The following is a 15,044-nucleotide window of genomic DNA, read 5'->3' as shown; positions in this document are numbered from 1 at the left end:
GCTTGGTGGAGAAAGCCAGGGAAACAGACCAAGGGGGAAGGAGAAGATTGCTGAAAATGGCACAATGCCCAGGCCACAATTAGCCACATTTCTGGCTTCTGAGCCTTTAACACCACTCCAGAATTGGCAAGCTTTTCTTTCCAACTACACAAATACAGGGGAAAAAGCCATGCTGGGTTAGCCTGGGACAAACTGTGACAATGAAAATATAGGACACACACAGCAATCCTCTCTCTAAGCTGCAGGGTCTTGTGAGCACAAATTCTACTTTGGGAGCTACTGGTATTAAAAGTTGTGTGCTACTGCATAAATCTGGTTGCTCTGAGGCCATTTTTCCTGAGCTAAGACAAAAATGTATGAGCTGGAGACTAAAAAACTGAGCTAGTTCACACTAACTCAGCTTAGAGGGAACACTGGACACAGGTTTAGTACATACCCAGACGGTTCATGAATGCCATCCAGAACTGGCAGGTCTGACTGAAAACTGGGTGCAGGATTCCTGCATCTCCATCCTCTAACTGGCAGATCCGGCGTCTGTGAACGGAGCACCCATTACTCAAAATCAAACCCATAAAGATATAAAAACATGATGAACCAGAAGGTGAAAATCAGACCAAAGGGCAACCCCTAATTGTAATGCTAGAAGATGTATAATGCCCCAAAACCAGCAAAGACAGCCCTATCCAATCTGGTCTCAGCAACACTAACTAGTAGGCAGGTGTGCACCACCTACTAGGGGCAAAGGCTCAGGATCTTTTTGTGCAGAAGCTGTTCCCTAAAGCCAATGAAGAAAGTGTGCTCTTTGTGTCAGATGAGTGCCTCTTCCCAAGCTTTCCCCAAAAGGAGAGATGGGAAAGGGGAGCCAAGATGCTTGCCTTTGGGCTTGTCCCTGCTCAACAGCAGTTGCAACATGCTCCTGGCTCAAGGGCTGCTTTACATTCTCAGTCTTGTGGCGACGGCGAGTGCGACTCTCTTCTGGCCGCTCCAGCACAATATCATCTGTGGTCTTGGGGCTTCCTTGCTCCACCATCTCTGGTTTACTCTGAAAATCAAGGGCAGGTATTGAAAAGAGAGACCAAGGTAGCCATGCTTAACCCCATTTCTTTGCCAGGGATGGTTTCTGGGCCTAGTGTCCACCCCTCCAGTAAATGTCTGTATTATGTAACTTTTGTTTTACTAGTACTGTTATTATATTTAGTATTTATATAACACTTTTTGTATTTCAATATTTCACTAATCTTTAAAAACAACAATACAGGGCAGTGTTAAATATGTGGTGGGGACTGACATAAAGGTAGTGACTTGGCTGAGGTTCCTTAGTGAATTTATAATGAAACACCCTTAACCATTATGCCAAATTTGCACGACTTGTGACACACCAAGCTCAACACCGGGACTTCCACAAGCCTCTTGGGTTTTCTAACTGTCTGGGGCTGCAAGCACAGAAGGCTATTCAGGTGCTTGCTTGGCCACAATATCTGGCTGATGAAGTGTTTGGATGGGCAGGTTACAAGTCATATAGGCTGTGCTATCCATAGTGCTTAGTTTCTGCTCTCCCCTACAATTCCCACAATGTATTCCACCACCATCTTCCCATGGAATCATTACCAGCATGTCCCAGAAGCTGCGCCGACCCATCTTGTTGGTGGGTGTGATGGGCTCACTAGCAATCGCAGTGGGCACAGTGAAATGGAGAGGGTGAGGACAAACTTTGCCTCCAGCAAGTTGGATGCTCTTAGTCTCTGTCATCATCCTGCACAGGCTTCCTGAAAGCACATTGCCCATCCATTAGATAAACACTTTCGTATATTTGCACCCCAATTTTCTCCCTGAAGGGCCCAAAGCAGTCCTTGCCATGTTCTGCCTCTCTCTCCAAAACTGTTCCAGGAACTCCCTTCCCTTCTTCCCATCTCTGGAAAGAAACTGTTAGAGTGACATACTACAGGAAGAGCTGCCTTTCTGCCCTGTTGGGTTTCTTGCTTCTCTGAGCTTGGAAGCAATATCTACCAAAGGCATGCAGGGACAGGGTGTACACTGAATTGTAATTTTTTTATTCTTATTTTTTGTGTAGTGATGGGCTGCACTTTTAGAAGCTCAGAAGTGCTGTGTAAACAGGTAATGGACTGTGAAGGGTTAATTCCTCACAGAGCCAGAGAGTCTTGAGTGACAGGCTGTTCCAAGAGATCTGATTGGTTAGCATCATTTAAACAGAGAAAGACTTGAGAGCTGAATGCTGAGGAGAAAGGAGTCTGAATCCATCCCTGAGAAAAGTCTAATACTGACAGGGTTTGACTGAGAGGAGTTTAATACAAATGGAGTACTGGGAAGGTGGACAGATGGAATGGGTTGCTAGGTGAAGATTCCCATTCAGGACAGAAAAGAGGATAGACCTTCTAGTACGAGAATTCCCCTGCCCAGTTAAAACAGGGAGATAGTTCTGAAGAGTGGAGAGATCCCTGGTCTGGTATGTTCAGAAACTGATATCTGAAGAAGAATGCATGCAACCAAATGCTCACACCTTGAATAAAACTTTGTTGGTCTTAAAGGTGGCACTGGACTAACTTCATTCTACTGCTTCAGATCAACATGGCTACCCACCTGGGTCTATCCCAAGTACATTTATATCTCACCTTTGTTCACACTCTATTTTACACATTCTATTCCATTCTTAATTAGTTTTTTCCTCTGTTTCCAACAGGCACAAAACTATCATACTACCTGCTTTTTTAGTCATTAACTGGATAGTTTTTTCATTGCACATTTACAGCAACACAGAAACAAATTAACCAACATATATACAATACACAGGAATTTGAGATTATGTTTCATTAGAGTCTTAAGCAAATTTCCAACCAGTCCTTTTGTATCAGGAAGCCATCTTTACCAATCAATAGACTCTTCTGCAATTTTATGGAAAAATATTCACTTCATTTTTAACAGCAGTGTTTACTAGCATGTAAATATTTTCTGGAGCAGCCAACAAATAATCTAATTCTGTATTGTACTGTGACTTGCGATAAACTTTTCATTTCTTTTTGCAACGCTTACAGATCATCTATATTGACACTGCTAAGAGCTCCTCTAGTTGCTGATATATTAGTAATAGTAGGCTTTTATTCTGAAACTTCTTGTCCTGATAGTAACATGCACAGCAATTTATGGAACCCAGTATTTCTATGTTGGGACAGATTTATTTTTAGACATAGGAAGACTATGTGGGCAAGAAAAAAATCTGGACCTTGTGGTACTAAACAGCATCCTCTTTGACTAAATCCAAATTTCTCTGTCACTTAGGAAAGTTACAAATGCTTCGATCAGTCATCCAACAAACAATGCCCTGAAAGCTGTTTCTCACTGCTCTGTGCTGTGCCCAGCAACCTGGTGTTTTGGAAAAGGCAACACTGCTTCTATACAAAGCAACACTGTTGGGCCAACATACACGTGTAGTGTTTTCATGAGTGGGGGACTCAAAAGCTGGAAAACTGCCAGCTCTAAGGTAAACTATTACCTGGATCCTCTGGCTCAGTAGGAGGCTCCACACACAGTGGATTGGGCAGGACACAGAATTCCATGATAGCATCACAAAGGGCATGGCGCACAGCACTGCACAGCCTCCCAGACAGCTGCAGCAGGCTGATGTTGCCCTTTTCCCAGATATCCAGGCGCACCAGAGGACAGACTGCTGTCAAGGAAAAGCCAATATTAAGAAAACATAGTTTAGAAAAGGCATAGGTTTTGTGCTGACCCCCAAGAGAATATCAGAGGCCACCTAGTCCCCCAGAACCAAATAATGAAAGACATGGTTGCCCAGTCCTGTCTTTGCCCACAAATTGCCACCCTGCACAGAAAGCAGACAATAGCCTTGTCTTCCCACCTGGCTGTGATGTGCTAGGCTCAGCATGGTATTGGTTAATAGCAGTCAAACTCTCAAAATCCGCCTCCTGAAGTAATGATGTACTCAGCAGGGAAGTGGATGGCCTCACCCAGTGAGCTAACGAGATGGGATTTCCATGGCTGTCCACAAAAGACAGGGCAATGCATGCTATCCCTGTAGGAGAAGTAAAAGGCCTGCTTGAGTCCTAAAGGCCTCAGTCCACCATGATAACAAGCACCTCGGAGACAGCAACCTTAAGGCACTTGTTACAGACATACAGCCTTCTTTGGGGTGCAACTCAAGGGATAAAAAACACTGTGCACAGAAACAAGATCACAAGCAAGAATGGATGGAAAAAATAGCCAAGGGATCAGCACTGTTGTGTTCATATGTGCATGGGAAAGAAAAAAGAGACCTGCACTAACTGGAAATGTGCTGTAAGCTTTCATCTGCAGAAAGGAGACATTCATCACAGGCTCAACCAGCAAAAGCAGCAAGGAGATAGAATACAGATCACCTCACCCCTCTCCAGGTATTGTTTCCTAGTTCAGCAGAAAGTAGCATGCCAGCAGCTTATCCCCCTTGCACTATGCCAAAAGGAGGTTCTGTCTCATGCTGCTGGGAACAATGCCTTCCCCAGGAGTTATTCTGGAAACTGGAAAATCACTCAGTGATTTAATGTTAGGGTGCCATCTGGGATCTTCTAACCTTCCTCCTGACTTCAGGAATCCAATATCAATGATCAAACAGAAGGGGTTGTTGTCCATGAGGCACAATCTCTTACCCAATCAAAGACTGAGATTTCCACATTGACATTCACAAGAAGATTCTGGAAGGAGCTGAGGACTCATAATTGGTGGACAGAATCAGCATGCAACAACATACTAGGCCTCTAAATAAGAAAACCCAACACTCCTGATAGACAGAAGCAGGGATTCTCTCCACATGCAAAAGGGGAGGACTGAATTAGAGGATATGTTGTACTCTATGTCATCTCAGCCAGATCCATCAACAGAACCACTATCTTCAATGTAACTCTCAGCAACCCCCCTCAATCTCCTGTCAGTCCTACTTCTGCTCAACGCAGGTCCTGCATGATAGAAATGCTTACTGTATGCCTGAGGAAGGAGGGAAAGCCTATTCCAGGCATGTGGAAAAAGTTCATGAAGATGCAAGCCCCAACAATCCTCCCTACCCCAAACAGCTGTCAGCTCCAGACACTTCTGGAGAATGTTCAGTATTACCTAATTCAAAGGAGGCAACTGAGCAGAGGCCAAGCAAGCAAGGAAGCTCAACAAGCGGTTTCAGCTGTTTCCTGGCCAACCACAGAACCAACTAGGCTGAAAGGGACCAAGTGGACATTAAACTCAGTGGTCTAAATAACTACAGATTGAGCCATATGATCTAGACTTCAGCTATATGCCATAAGCAGAGAGCATAGAAGATGCTTTCTCAATAGCAAATGCCAGATGGCTCAAGTAGGACAGCCAAATCCAAATGCTACAGCTACTGGTATCAGCTCCCCACTGCCAGCCCATACCCTGAGCAAATATGGCACAAAGGAAATATTCTGCCTGCCTATAAACATGGCACACCATCAGCACAAAACAAAACCCATTTCCTGGATATTAAAAAATGTTCAGTAGGATCAGTAACCTCAGCCAGCCCATCAATCTGTTACTTATTGAAACACTCCTACATTGTTGCACCAAAAGTCTATCTACTCCCATCCTCCTGGGAAAAAAATTCTTTACCAACCCTGTAGTCATAAAGTGAGGTACCAAAACGTTAAAATATTATGCTCTGTAAATACATCCAGATTTCTTTCACAACCAGTGAAACTTTTTGCCCCGACATTTCTTTTGAGAGTACTGCAGAAATTGACTTGTAATACAAAAATTCTTCTAATTTTTATACAAAATATAGTAATGGTAACGTTTCCATCATTATTTCTAATAGCCACTGTGAATTCTTTATCTACACAAAGAATCCTAGCTTCTTGGGGCTAGAGGATGGTGGGCTCTGAAAAGATCTACTGGAAGAGAGCTGGATAACATACACAGGAGAGGGAAAGTGGGAGACACAATAGGTACCAGAGCAGAAGCAGAAACCACAGCAGGCACAAGGTCAGGAGAAGGATGGGAGCAGCACTGGAAAGGTTCAGTGGAATGCTGGAATCTACAGGAAGCTACCTTGAAACTGGGAAGGTGGAAACAGGTGCTGCACAAGATCCAGCATGGAACCTACATGACAGAAGAATGTTCAGACAGGCTTTGAACTGGTGTGTTGCCTGCACAACCAGGCCGCAGTGCAGGTGGAAAGAGAGACAAGTGGAGGAGGGGTGGAACACACACACACACATACTTACTCTCACAATCTAATATAAAACCAGCCAACAAAATCAGCCACAAACTAGCAGTACCAGCCTGTGATAGCTTCTATCAGCCCACGGAACAATAATAACCTTAACTCTGCCCCCTTTCTGTGTTAATGCATGCTTGAACTCTGACTGCTTGCTCAAAAAAGGGCCCTTGTATCTCATATTCAACAAAGTTGCCCTAGTTATCTCATTTTTCTCTTCATTGCCTCGAATGAGCTCCAGTGGAGTGTCTGATTATTACTGAGCAACAGTGATGCTGTCTGCACAACTCACAAGGCTCTTCAGAAGAGGAACTCCCATCTAAAAGTTCATCTCCATCCTGTTGTTGGCCTCTTACCAGACAAAGGGGAGGGCTGTACAGGCACGAGGGCCTTCCAGTAGATATCTGACCTGCATGGACTGAGAAGCAGGTAGATGACTCTTCTGTAGTAACTTTTGGCTTCTGGTAACCTAGTCCATGTGAACACCATAGACCCGAAAGGATTCTTCCTCTATAGGTTGCTCCACCAGAAGATTTAGGTTGCAGAAGTAAATTAAGCTCTTTACCTTTGCCACCAGTGCCTTGGCCTCCAGGTTTATTGTACAGGTAGAGATCCAGGTCAGGGCAACTGCTGTTCTGGTGGAAATAGTGCTGAAAAGGAGGGCAAAAACTTATCAGAACTTGGTTAAGAGATGTCTTCTTAGCAAGTGGAGAAATAGGACTTCTTAAAGAGGATTTTCAAAGAGCAGAATGATTACATTTGATAATTTCTAAACATAGAACACTGTTAGACCTCAGCTTATGCACTGCAATAAAGGTTCACAACTGTAAGCAAGCATTTACCTTTAGACATAAAAATTGTTCTTGTTACTTCTCAATGGCTGGGAACAACAGATCCATAACATTTAATCCCACTTTTCTGCTAAGAAGTTCAGGATGGAGTACATAGTTCTTTGTTTCTTCATTCTTAAGGCAATAGTATGGTACAGATTAGGCTGAGCGGCTGCTTTTCTGCACACTCAACTCCCTCCTGATTTCCTTGGTGGTTAATCCACAAGCATTGCAATCAGTTTGGGCTTGGTTTTTCTGCACATTCACCTTCTCTCTGCATTTTCGCAGTTGTGGAGTCAGTTTATTTTCTTCTGTATGTGCCTTCAATAATAAGGATTTTCAAAGGAGGGTACTATCATCATTGGTGGTGCCACAGCACCCCCTTTATTTTTACATTTTCCACATGCTTATATTGATATTCTGGTGTAATGCTAGGTCAAGCAGGTTCTGTGAATTCTCAAATTTCATTGCGGGGGGAGTGTCTTCTTCCCTTGAGGAAATAAACCGTTTTCCTTATACCACTACAAAGGATGAGAGACTTACTTTTAAAAAAGAATGAAAGCTGACAATTCAGAGAACTTGCTTGACTTATCATTACAGCGGTATATCAGTACACTGATATTTTAGTGCCTTTAAAAAAATAAAATCATTTGTCTTTGGGAGTGAGGGAGTGGTTTTTGTGAGGGAAATTGCTGAGCAGTTGGGTTAAAACGGATAAAAGGGAGTATTTCTTCACCAAAGGGTGATTAACATGTGGAATTCACTGCCACAGGAGGTGGTGGCGGCTACAAGCATAGCCAGCTTCAAGAGGGGGTTAGATAAAAATATGGAGCAGAGGTCCTTCAGTGGCTATTAGTCACAGTGTGTGTGTGTGTGTATATATATATATATATATATATATATGTGTGTGTGTGTGTGTGTATAATTTTTTTGGCCACTGTGTGACACAGAGTGTTGGACTGGATGGCCTGATCCAAAATGGCTTCTCTTATGTTTGATGATAACAACAGTCCAATAATTAAAAAGTGGGCTGGAGGCTCGTGGGAGTGGGAAAAACAAAGAAAAATGAGAGAAACAGCACACACAATGAAAAAGGTGAATCGAAATCAATTTCCAGGAAAAAATCAGGGTAAAAGAAATGGGGAGGGGAGGAGAAACCAAGTGAGAACTAAAGCCACAAAAATGTGTGCGGAAATCAGGGATAAACGAAAGTAGTATGAAATCATGACAGTAGCACATGCAAACGTTTTCAAATTGTTTTTATGTCTTATGTTTCTATTGTTTATTTTATCGGTCACACTAGTGTGCTTGTGTTGACCCTTGGTCTGTGAGCCGCCCTGAGCCTGCCTTTGGCGGTGAGGGCGGGATATAAAACAAATAAATGAATGAATGAGGTCAGAACCTATGAAAACATGGAGAAAAGCCCTAGTGGTGTTTATGTTTATTTGATTTATATCCAGCCCTCCCTGCTGAAGCAGGCTCAGGGAGGCTCACAATGCATAATAGAACAACAATAAAAACATTTAAGTTAAAACATTAGATTAAAACAATTTAAAACAATTTGGTGCTAATTTCAGTACAGTTTAAGGATGGCATTCAGTGATCTTAAAACATCCATTTAGATCTAATATCTCGGTGGTAGAGTGGAGGGACAGAAGAGACTGCTTCAAGGTTACTCAGTGAGCCTCAAAGTTGATATGAACCCATGTTCCCCTCACCACCTGTTTTTATAATGTTCTCAAAATGTATTTTAACTATGGTTTTATTCTAACTGGCTTGTTTCAATGTTCTTGTACATGACCCAGAACCCTGCAGTAGCAGGGATTAGGCAATGCACAAATCTAAGGCATAAATAAAATAAACAACAAGCTATGCCACTCTGAGCTCAACAGAGGAAAGGGGATTAAAACATGCTGATTCTGTGAATTGAGGAAGATCATGAGAAGAAAGGCAGGAAGGGTTGCATCAGTGCTTAGTTCTTAGATAATTTTACTCCAGGCCAGTTTGGCCAGGGATCCTGGAAGGGTTTTTTGGGGGCCATCTTCTGGGCATGGAACAGGTATCACTGTGTGTGTGTGGGGGGAGATATTTGTGGATTTCCTGCGTTGTGGCTGGGGTTGGACTAGATGACTCTGGAGGTCCTATTCAGCTCTGATTCTATGATACTACATATAGTATACATAAATAACCTTAAAGTTACACTTTGAGGTTAAGAGTAGAGTTGTTAACTGCAGGACTGGTTCTGGAAAGAAAGACATCCCTGTGTACATCTTTCATGCTATTTCAGAACTCCTATCACTTCTCTGATTGTAGTAGTTCAATCTTCTTGTTGCCTGTTTCCTTTTGCTCATCACCTACTACACTTTTTTTTTGCAGATGCTTGTTGCCCATTCTGCTTGGGACATGTTTTCCAATGATCCAACAGATTGACCAAAGTCAACTAGCTGAGATTTTTCAAGCTTTAGGTTTTGTTTTCATTGCTTAGCTGTATATGTACAAGCATAATTAAGTGTTATTTATAGTTGCATGGTGCAATTTAGATATAAGTATATAAAGACTGTAGTAAATTATTAAATTAGTGTTAAAGATAAGATACACAGATCCTAGGAAGGTTTAATCAAATTTCAATTTGGGGATGGGTTTTACATGTGAGATTAATTACTGTTTGATATATGTGATTTACTGCTTTAATATAGATCCAAGTAGCAGTGTTGGTCTGAAGTAGTAGAACAAAATAGGAGTCAAGTTGCACCTTTAAGACCAACTTAATTTTATTCAGAACGTAAGCTTTCGTGTGCTCTCTAAGCTTTAATGTGTTGAGGATGTTGAACAATTGAAATTAAAAACAGAATTAAAAAATATTAAGTTTTGGTGGGTGACTTTTCAAAATGGGAAATGCCAAACTGAGCCTTTGAGATAGTGTAGGATCTAAAGCCAACAGTGTCCTCCTGGAAAGAGGAGCCTTTATTTAGCTGGTAGTGAGTGAATATTGTTTGGTTTCAGTAGACAGAAGTATCAGTAGACAGAAGGTACTTTATTCTCTCACAATTAAACATTAAGAAGTTGGCATCTGACTGGATTAAATACAAATATTTTTTCCCCACATCAAACAAACACATTTTCCCCTGCATCAGACAGTGGGAATAAATTTTTCAGCACCGATGAAACTTAAGGGCAGTGCTGCAAAAAGTATCTTGGAAAGCCAAGCTGGCCTCTAATAGCCTTGAATGGTACTCCAAAAAGGGAAAAATCAAACAAACAGGAATGCTTGGATAAAGAGGAAATATATGGAGATCAGGATTCCTCCAGAGGAGGTCCATATCTTGGCTGTCATTTCCTGGTGTGGTGACAATTATATCAGGATCAAGACTCTAGTGGTCCACCATGACACTCACACAGTTCAGATCTCAGAAGCTAAGCAGCGTCAGCCCTGGTTAGTATTTGGATGAGAGACCACCAAGGAATTCCAGGGTCACTAAGCAGAGAAAGGCAATGGCAAACCACCTCTGATAGTCTCTTGCCTTGAAAATTCTACGTGGTTGCTGTAAGTCAGCTATGACCTGATGGCACTTCACACACACACACCCTAAATATATAATCCAAAATTGTTCCAGCTTGGGAAACAGATCAACATTTGAGCTAGTTTTGAACCCTCTGGTGAGAGCTTTCAGAGAAATGTGTTATGACAACACGCAAGGACTAAGCTTACCATGTTCAAGCATGAAGCGTGCATTTCAGGATGTGAGAAAATTTCTTTGGTAAGGCAGATGCCAAGGACTGGCTAGCTACCATACTATGAAGCCTGTGGAGAAATGCCATTTTGGCTGGTCTTTCACTGGGAGTTGGCTGGAGGAGTCTATTAAACTCTAGGCAGGCTTTAGGCCTAGTCTCTTCCTCCTTCCCTCCTGTCTGGAACCAACAATTCTGGGGGGAACCTCCTAGAGAGACAAGAAGTCCTTGAGGCCTGCCTCCCAGAATGCTGCAAAGAGAAATAAACCAGTTCCTGGGTGGGAACTGAATTTTATATTGGAGATTTTGTGCGGGAAAACAGACAGTTAACAGTGGACAGGCAGGCAGTTGAGGCAGGCAGTTGACAGTGGAGTTCAGACAAACTCAGGACGGTATGCTCAGGCTTGCAACAGTCCAAGTAAGGTGCCTGACCTGCATGTCATCTAGTTAATTACTGTTAATAAATATTTCATCTGTCTAAAGTGGAGTCCCTCTATACCACCTAGATCCCCCAACTGCTTGGAACACTAGGAGTGGATTGCCCCCCCCCCCGGAAGAGAAGTGGCACAGTGGCTGGTTGCCAACTCTCCAGGGGAGCCCCAAAGATCCCTAGGAAGCCCTGAGAAGGGTTCTTAGTGAGTCGAGGAGGAGGTTAGGAGGCTGTCCCGCCTAACCAGAGCCCAGAAAGGGCAGTGGTGTCAGCGAATACCCTAAGGCAGCAAAGGAGCAGCCCTTTCAGGTAGGCTTCCCAATCCCCAAGTCCCAGCGGGGGATCCCCCGGTTTTACAGGCTTCCCCCCGCCCCCAGCCAGCTGGCCGGCAGGGGGAAGCCTCACCCCCACAGCCACCATGTACCTCTAGCACTCTGACAGGTTTAGAAACCTGCAAACAGGTCCCAAATTTGCAGCATAGCATCTGATGCCTTTCCTCAAAACACCCTCCAAGTTTCAGAAGAATTGGACCAGGGGGGCCAGTTCTATAAGCCCCCAAAGAAGCTGCCCCTATCCTTCATTATTTCTAATGGAGAGAAGGCATTGAAAAGGTGTGCAGACCCTTTCAATGTGATAGCCAGAACTCCCTTTGGAGTTCACTTGTTCCAACCTTGCTCATGGCTCCATCCCCAAAGTCCCCAGATATTTTTTTTTGAAGAAGAAGAAGATATTGGATTTATATCCCGCCCTCCACTCCGAAGAGTCTCAGAGTGGGAAATCAAACCCGGTTCTCCCAGATAAGAGTCCGCACACTTAACCACTACACCAAACTGGCTCTTGAATTGGACTTGGCAACCCTACTTTCAGGTCAGCACACTGAGAAGGGCTGGGCAAGGCTGGGGCCAGCTAGCAGACGCAGGACCGGTTTGCCACAAAGCCCTTGCACATATTAATGCAAACACAACTGTTTTCCTTGTTCAAACACTGGAGTATATACACTGAGACAACAGCAGCCACCCAAGGAGAGCTTGCTTGGTTCTCTGCCTCAGCTTCTATTGACCCTAAAAAACTGCATGCAGAATTGGGAGGCCTACTAGCCAACTAAACTGTGTCTGGCCCTAATATCAAGAACTTTAATCATCATAATTCTTCAAGGATACATCTCAATTTGGACTTCTTCTATTTTCATATAATCATTCTCAAGTGGACATTATAGTTGTGTGATGCTCACCCTGGTTAACATCACTAAGGAGGAAAGAAATGTAGAAGCCATACAATGTTTCTGCCTCATTCTGTAGACCAGGGGTGGCCAAAATTGCTTAATGGAAGAGCCACACAGAATAAACATCAGATGTTTGGAGCTGGAAGGAAGGAAGGAAAGCACATCGATGGAGGAAGGGAGAGGTGGAAAGAAAGCAACTTTAAATTCTCCAAGCCACCAACTAGCTTTGCTTGGAGAAGTGCTTTAAAGAGACTTTAAATGCCTTCTCCAAGCTGGCTGATGGGGTAGTGGGGGCTTCAAGAGCCACATGTGGCTCCCGAGCCGCAGTCTGGCCACCCTTGCTGTAGACCATAGTCTAGCTGGTACTTTTGCTGTACTCCTTGATCTGCACATTTCTGTTCTCACAACAGAACACACAAACACTGAAATGACCACAGCTTCTTCTATAATGCAGCACTCTGCACAGGTACTCACATACTCACCTTGAAGTGGTTCTCTACATTGCTGTCTGTATACTTGGGTGTGTGCAGGAAGATCAGCAGATTCTGCCTTAAGTAGCAAGCCACCGCTGGGAGCCAAGGCAGGCAGGATGGGGGGAGAGTAAACTGCAGCACTGCAGTGGGTGGGCTGCCTGGGGGCTGTATGAACTGAAGGAAGAAGAACTTGTTATTGGTCAGATACAGGAACACATCCATCCCAGAGGCCTGCAAATTTCAGTCAAGAAACAAGGAGCTTGACTGGAAGAAAGAAAAATACTTTGGGGAACAGGACAAGGCTTTTTGCAGTCCAATTTGGGACACAGCCATTACCTCCACATCAGCTGGGGTAAGCTTGCAGTTCCGCACAAGCATGACTGTGATGATATCCAAGGTGGCCTCATCCAAACGCCTGCGTAGAACTTTTACAAGCTCATCTGTGATCTCCGGTCCTCAGAAAGCAGAAGAAGGGTTGTGGTAAGAAGTCTTCCCCTGGCTCAGCATTGTGCAGAAGGCAACATGACCCTCTTTTATTTCAGCCAGTAAGACAGTTTGCCTGTCAGCTTGACCCTCTATTCAACAGATTACCCAGTGGGTGGTTATCCTTAAAGTTTAGCTTACCATTTACCCACCACTGCTTTTATCATTAAACAGATTGCAAGTGGGATAATATTGGGAATATAAAGATAATGAAATAAAAGCCCCCCCTCTCAAAAAAAAGTGTTGAATCCCAAATCTAGTGGCGGTTTTTCTTTTTAAGACAACAGGAGACAAGATTGTGTACCTGAAGCAGTAAGACTTTTTCAGCTGCTACATGTGTAAGTCTGTGGCTCACCTGCCTGTGACACTCCATGAACCACCAGCTGGATGTGTCTGTCCACCTGGCTCACAGGACGGGCTGAATCCACACTGCGGCAAGAGGCTGTGTCCAAGGAGGAGCGAGAACCCTATCAAGAAGAATGGAAGAAGCTTGAAAACTGAATGCAAGTCCCTGGGCAGAGCTCAGATTATATTCAACCTGCTCTCTCTCTCACTCGAGGCACTAAAGATGCAAGAGAAAACCAAGACTCACACTCAGGTCCTCGATATATATGGGCTCCTGGCTGCGTGAAAGTGCCAGTGAACGGCATACAAGACTCGGGATGATTTCACCTTCCCCGCTCTTTCCAGCAGAGGTGGTTTCGGAAAGCCTGAGGCAGTGTAGAAAGAAACGGTAAATCAAGATGCTGGATTTAAGACTATTCCAGAGGCACCACTGAATCAGCAGCAGAGATGAAGGGACTGTGTCTCCTCTGCTTATAGTGTGGGAATTGAGAGACAGAAATGTGCCTGAGCTTCAGGTACTAACAATGAAAGCAGCTATGCTAGGGCACTGCAATTCTTACCGTAAGTAGAAAACAGACTTGGTTGAGCGCTCCTGATAAACAAACATATTCTTCCTGTTAACAACTGAGAAGGCATTGAGCACAGAGCGCAGGGCTTGGATGGCTGCAGGAAAGAGAGAAACAGCTAACTATCACAAGGGCTGGCCCAGCATCCCACCCAGTGGTAGTTCCAACACATATGCTGCCCCAGCAGTCTTCACTATTGCATTGCTAACATTAGTTCAGCTTATTTTCACTACTGGCTCCGTCCACTGCCCATTCTCTATTATTGTTGTCATAATAATAAGCCCAATAATAAGCCCATGAAGTTTTTCATAAAATAGATATCTTTAATAAATCATCACATACACATGTATTTTAAGCTAAGGCATTGGAAAAAAATCTTTGTTTCAAATGGGCTTTTTACAAATAGAATCTAGTGCTTTGAGGGGTTTTCTTAAATGTTTAGACAGAGGTCTTAAAAGCAGTTTTTCACACAGCCTTTTAAGCCTGCAAGGAGATAACTTCTTGTCCCATTCTCACCACCCAGACCTCTTTTACTAATATATGGCTACAATGCGTAGAGTTTACAATAAAGCTCACTTTACTTTCTTGATAAAATTGCTTCTCTTTCACTACATGAGCTTATTAGTCTGGCTCATTTAATCTATTATCTCAACCTTTCTCTAAGGAGTTTACAGCAGTGCTGCCTAGCCTGTATTCCAATTTAGTCCTTCCTCTTAGCCAGCCTTGACCCC

The 15,044-nt window shown here is 43.5% G+C and overlaps 1 protein-coding gene across 1 annotated transcript in view; it reads right to left on the bottom strand.

The window, feature by feature from the left end:
- The window catches only part of SZT2 (SZT2 subunit of KICSTOR complex), a 139,239-nt gene that overhangs the window by 14,601 nt on the left and 109,594 nt on the right, over nt 1-15,044 (bottom strand). Inside the window, exons 44-54 of the mRNA XM_060233013.1 lie at nt 14,308-14,410; nt 13,995-14,112; nt 13,758-13,869; nt 13,256-13,374; nt 12,929-13,093; nt 6,801-6,885; nt 3,875-4,048; nt 3,509-3,682; nt 1,609-1,766; nt 876-1,042; nt 437-534 (exon numbers count right to left, since the gene is read on the bottom strand). Coding sequence (XP_060088996.1) covers nt 437-534; nt 876-1,042; nt 1,609-1,766; nt 3,509-3,682; nt 3,875-4,048; nt 6,801-6,885; nt 12,929-13,093; nt 13,256-13,374; nt 13,758-13,869; nt 13,995-14,112; nt 14,308-14,410 — 1,473 coding nt within the window. The remainder of the gene's footprint in view (nt 1-436; nt 535-875; nt 1,043-1,608; nt 1,767-3,508; nt 3,683-3,874; nt 4,049-6,800; nt 6,886-12,928; nt 13,094-13,255; nt 13,375-13,757; nt 13,870-13,994; nt 14,113-14,307; nt 14,411-15,044) is intronic.

The sequence above is a fragment of the Heteronotia binoei genome, chromosome 2, assembly GCF_032191835.1.
Source record: "Heteronotia binoei isolate CCM8104 ecotype False Entrance Well chromosome 2, APGP_CSIRO_Hbin_v1, whole genome shotgun sequence".
In the NCBI taxonomy this organism is placed as follows: domain Eukaryota; kingdom Metazoa; phylum Chordata; class Lepidosauria; order Squamata; family Gekkonidae; genus Heteronotia; species Heteronotia binoei.
The sequence above is the reverse complement of the archived record's forward strand: the minus strand, read 5'-3'. Positions and strand labels throughout refer to the sequence as shown.